Source organism: Aplysia californica, unplaced genomic scaffold (genome assembly GCF_000002075.1).
Source record: "Aplysia californica isolate F4 #8 unplaced genomic scaffold, AplCal3.0 scaffold00971, whole genome shotgun sequence".
Lineage (NCBI taxonomy): Eukaryota > Metazoa > Mollusca > Gastropoda > Aplysiida > Aplysiidae > Aplysia > Aplysia californica.
This window is the reverse complement of record NW_004798241.1, coordinates 227,515-233,091: the sequence shown is the minus strand read 5'-3', so window position 1 is coordinate 233,091 and position 5,577 is coordinate 227,515. Positions and strand designations below refer to the sequence as shown.

Genomic DNA, 5,577 nt, shown 5'->3' with positions numbered 1-5,577 from the left:
TATATATGTATCGCGAGCTGCATTGCTTATCTTGATGCTCTGCTTCAGAAAATTTAGTCCGTTTTCATTTGCGATAATTATTGTAAAGATGTTGCACTCAGAGTTGAACTGACCAGGGCGGGAAACTTCTAACTCGCCTCTCCCAGATCTGACCCAGATGACACAAAGATTATCAGATGGTGTTTGATTTCTCGATGGGGTCTGCAAATCCACCGTCAAATCTATCATTTTTTAAAATCTATTTTGCGGATGCAGGTCATAAGAATTGTATAATATGTAATTGTCCAATCAAGTTTTGTACAATTCATTGTTACGTGTGCAGACATTGTAACTTGTAGGTTTCATTTTTTCTTCTCTTCTATCTAGGTTCAAGAAGCCCCAGGTATGGCCTCTCCGACGAAGCCTTGCTTTGATGTGTTGCTCCTGGGGAAGACTGGCCATGGCAAATCCGCGACTGGTAACTCTATCCTGGGGAGTAGAACATTCAAGGTTTCTTCCTCAACGAGCCCGGAAACTTCCGAGGTCTCCAAGATTTGGACAGAACGCGACAACTGCGTGATTAAAGTGATCGACTGTCCAGGGATTGGGAAAACCCGACTAGACAAGCCAGAGGCCGTGAACAAAGCAATGGAGGACTTGAGCAAGGCGATGATCACTTGCCCTGGGGGCCTTCACGCTTTGCTTTTTGTTTACAAATTTGGCTCATGGTTCAACGAGGAAGAACAGGCCAGGATAGACTTCCTCAAAGGCGTGCTTGGTAAGGACGTGTTTGAAAAGTACGGCGTATGTGTGATGACAAATGGCGACAACTTTAGAGGTGCCATGGAGGAGGAAGAAACCCCCCAGAAAACGCCTCTTGTTTGGTGTAGAGAACAAAACAATACATTTTCCTGTTTGGTCAAGGAATGCGGCGATCGGCTTGTGATGTTCGACAACAGATCGAAAGATCAGAAAATTAAACATGACCAGGTAGAAGAGTTAGTGAAGCTTTTGAGAGCTCTTCCAAACCACGAGCTGTACACAAACAAGCAACTTACCCAAATGCACAAAGAGCGCGAAAAGTTGACATTAAAAACAAAGCTACCGCAGATGGAAGAGCAAATTTAGAGGGACTGCAGACTGCTGAAAGAATTTTTTTGAGAGAATCGACCTGAAGCCCCTGGACAGGTGGCAGATCTGAAGAGAAAAGCGGATCAGTTGATTAAAGACATTGATGAACAGGATAAGGAAATTAGAGTTCTTCAACCTCTCAAGACAAAGATAGAGTCCGTTTTCATGAATTCATCCTAATTTGTAAAAAGTACGAAGCAGCCCAACGCGAAAAGACCAAGTGAAACAGGCCCTTGAAAAGAAAGAGGGGGAATTGATTCACAAAAGCCGCACAGCAATGAACTGTTTCACGAGTTACCAATTACGTAAACAAAGAACCTATTCCTATTGTATGTCCCTTAAGATTTTTAATTTGTCCCGAGTTTGGAGAAAAGAAGCAGGTTTGCCTATTAATCGGACAGAAAACGGAATCATTGTTTGCCTGTGGTTTTGACTTATGCGACTGTGCTAGTTGGCATAACTGAGAATTGCGCCAAATGCAACTAGCCTTTTATATTGGTTGTTGGTCTGTCTTTTTGGTAAAGCCAAAGCGAAAAATGCGTGGCAAGTTGTACGTGTACCATTATTTGATGATAACTATTCTGGTTAAAAACAGTTTTTTTTTTCTATTCATCTGAAAAGTAGCAAAAATGAGAAGTGCCATTTTGCTAGCGCAGTGAGGATTTAGGACTTGGATGTTGTCGAAAACGCTGTACACATTATACCTTTGCTGTTGTAGTCGAAGGAAACACCACTGAACAATTTCCCATCATCTTTGTGGGCTTCGAATGGTTGCATTGACTTATTAAGAACTGTTGGTTTTAAAGTTCAAGCTTAGAAGTCCTTGAGCTTGATCATCAATAATCTATTTATAGAGGCACCAGCCATCCATGTCCATGTGCTGTTTTAGCCTCTGTCTCCTGTCTGTTGATTAGTTGTTGTTTTGTTGTTTTTTTAATTTGGTTCCACTTCCATGCACCCTGTTTTCAACCTGGAAATCACCAAATCACCAATACAAAGTAATTTTTTCCCTTTACCCCCCCCCCCCCCCCCCAACTATTATTGTCTTCATTGACGTTACAGCCTGTGAGAGAAGTTTGTTGCATCTCTGGTGGATTTAAGTTTGGTGACGTCAACCTTTTAGGCTTCTCGTGGGGAGAATGCGCAGCTTAAACTTGGATGTGATGAGGCGATGGTCAGTCCAGCAGTCAGCACCGCACAAGGCCCTTGTCACTCTAACGTCCTGCCTGTCACTTTTCCTGGTGATGACGTCATCTAAGAGATGCCAGTGACGAGAGCCAGGATGCATCCAGGATGTCTTGTTGGCAGTGGGTAGGCAGAACAAAGTGTTGGTGATGATGAGGCCGTATGTATCGCACATTTTTAGAAGTAGTTGGTCGTTGCTGTTACATTTGCCAGTTTCATGCCTTTCAATGATCCCCTCCCAGTTTTGATGGTCTGTCCCTACTCGAGCCTTGAACTCCCCGAGAACTATGAGCTTGTCTGGTTTTGGGACTGCTGAGATGAGGGCATGCAGGTCTTCGTAAAATTTGTCCTTCATATCGTTAGGGTTTGTCATCGTAGGGGCATAAGCGCTGATCAGTGTTGCGCTTTTCTTGCCTGCTAGTTTTATCTGTAGTTTCATAAGGCGATCGTTCGGGCTTTCTGGAAGCTTGCTGAGTTTTCGAGAGACGTGGGTCTTCGTAGCAAATCCCACTCCTGCTTCGCGCCTTTCATCGGTGTTGTGACTGCTCCAGAAGAAGGTATAGCCACCACCCTCCTCTGCCAGTTGGCCCTTTTCCGCAGGTAATGTTTCACTTAGAGTGATGTTGTAGCGTGCTAGCTCTTTTGCGAACAGTGCAGTTCTCCTTTCTGGTCTGTCTGCTTTGGTGTTGTCCAACAAGGTGCTGACGTTCCATGGGACAAGTTTGAGAGCCACCACTCCTTTTCTTGTTGTTGATCCACCGCTGTAAGGGGATCCCGGCAGCTGCGGTAAACTGGCCAGCAGGTTAGGCAGAAGCAGGCTATTTTTAGGGCACCTTTTCTAGCCCTTTCCTCCTAGGAGGTGAGCAGAGCTAATCCTAAACAGGGCTGCTCAGACACCCAGGGGGCTGCCGAGCTCCACTGCTGCTTCAGTTCAGTAGAGAGCGACCCATCGCCCTGAGCCGCCTGTGTGCAGGTCTGTGACTTCAGCTCCCAGTGTATCCACACCTGCTGCTTCAGTAATTGCAACTGACGTGAGGTACTACCTGTCCCCCTGAACCCAATACCACAGTACACTAATGATAATGATAATAATAATAATAATAATAATAATAATAATAATAATAATAATAATAATAATAATAATAATAATAATAGTAGTAGTAATAAAAACAATAATAAGAACAATAAGAACAATAAGAACGATAATAGTATTAATAATAATAATAATAATAATAATAATAATAATAATAATAATAATAATAATAATAATAATAATAATAATAATAATAATAATAATAATAATAATAATAATAATAATACAATATACATTAATAAATGAATGAATGAATAACATCTTTTCCTGGAACATACTCATATTCCATCGCCGCAATCCCCCCCCCCCCCCCCCTCCCCGCCTCAACGCCCCATCCCCACTTAATTTAATAGATGAATATTTCTTATTTATTTCTTCTAGTAGTCTTTAAATAATAAGCTCCGTTTGATTGCTTCTTTTTGGGTATAGAATGTTTGTAGTGTCATAATGAATACCTTCTTTTCTAAATTGATCTTTTAAAGTATTTTGGTATTGTTTGAACTGTTCACATTCCAAAAGTACGTGATCAATTGATAGTGTTATTTGGCATATTTGATTTTTTTTAATGAATAAATATAGTGAATATAATCTGAGCCGTGTAATCCTGTTTTGGCCCTCTCCAAACGGTACTATAGTTTTTATGTTTGATACTATCTTTTTGAAGAATGTGCCTGTCTTTGAGTTTGTCCATGCAGTCTGAAAATTGTTTTCTTTTACTCTTTCGTGCAAAAGATTATTTTTTTTCGAGGAGTCCTTTCTTTTTCATTCTTCCCTTGTTTGCTAGTTCGTCAGCTCTCTCATTCCCATCTATTCTGCAAAGTGATGGTTTTCAAATAATGGTAACCCTTTTTCCGTTAGTTAGTTCATGTAATTCAATTATGTCCTGGAGAATTTCAAACCTGTCAAATCGTCACAAATCTACCATTATTTCTGTACGGTTCTCCAAGTGATTGGGCTGCCGAGAGAGAACCAGTGAGTAGAAGAATGTCCCTGGCTAACTCTGTACTGCAAGCCTCTTTCATTGCTCCCTGTATCACTATCAGTTCAGTAGTAAGATTAGAAGTATAATCTGTTATTCGTGAATGCGACCGAATATTTGTTTTTACCCTAGAATCTTGACCCAGTGCGTCCATCCTCCTTGGATCCATCGGTGAAATACTGGTTATGATTACTACTATATAAGTCATGAATATGTTTTCTTGCAATATTTTTCATTGATTTGTCTTCTCTCTCTTTATTTTGTTCTTTTTAAAGTTTAGTAGAGGTTTTACGCGCTCGCAACTGCAAAAGGTCATATGAGCGCCATTTTGTTCTTTAGTATAAGGTCCACATTAAAGTCACAATATTTCCATAAAGATAGAATCTAGTTCTTGTTTCAGTATGGTGGACACATTTTTTTTTAAACTTTCAAAGTTCCCATAATCGCTTGCGTGCTTTCTACAATGCCGTTTTTAGTTCTGAGATGTTTGTTTGCGATCTTGATTATTTGTCTCTGTAGACATTCCTAGCGTTGTTGTCTTTATTATAATTTATTCTATGCCATGCTTTGACCTTGCTCTCTTGTCTTCTCCTCCATAGGCCAGTCTGTTCAGTATCAATGTTTTTATTTTAGAATTTATCCCCCAGGTTTTTTCTTGTTGTGTCTTTCAAAATTAATAATAATATTGAGGATGTTGATTCCTTTCTTATATTTTTCAACGATATGCTCCTTAAACTGAAGGAATTTATCAAGCCTAACTCCTAGATATTTTACTGCTTTACATAGTTTCTGGTTACAGAAAATTGCTTGGGTTTTGTTTACACTTACCTTAAATCCAAGATTTGTTAGAGTTTCGATGAGGACTTTTGTTGGATTTCCAATAGCTTTTTAAAAAAAAAGAGTGGTATTCTTTTTTGCTCTCTTTCCGGGGGCATGTTTGTATTTATCCACAATGCAGTGTCATCTGTAAACTGTTCAATGCTTATCCTGTGATATTTTTCTTTTATTGCTCGTACTGAATTTATCAATAAATTAAAACGTGTGGGAGAGATTACTGCCCCTTAATGTGTACCATTTTCCTGACTTTTTATTTCAGATAATACGCCTCCAACTTTAGCCTGGAATGTCCTTTCATAAAGAAAATCCTTAATACAATTATACATATTACCTGTTAGGCACACGCACACTCACTCTCTCTCTCTCTCTCTCA

The 5,577-nt window shown here is 39.9% G+C and overlaps 1 protein-coding gene across 1 annotated transcript; it reads left to right on the top strand.

Annotated features, from left to right (window-relative positions):
- The first annotated feature begins 253 nt into the window (after window positions 1–253).
- LOC101857525 (immune-associated nucleotide-binding protein 9) lies at window positions 254–2,088 on the top strand. Its single transcript, XM_013089521.2, has one exon. The coding sequence runs from the start codon at window positions 385–387 to the stop codon at window positions 1,105–1,107; it is 723 nt and encodes a 240-aa protein (XP_012944975.1). The 5' UTR covers window positions 254–384; the 3' UTR covers window positions 1,108–2,088.
- Window positions 2,089–5,577: the final 3,489 nt, after the last annotated feature.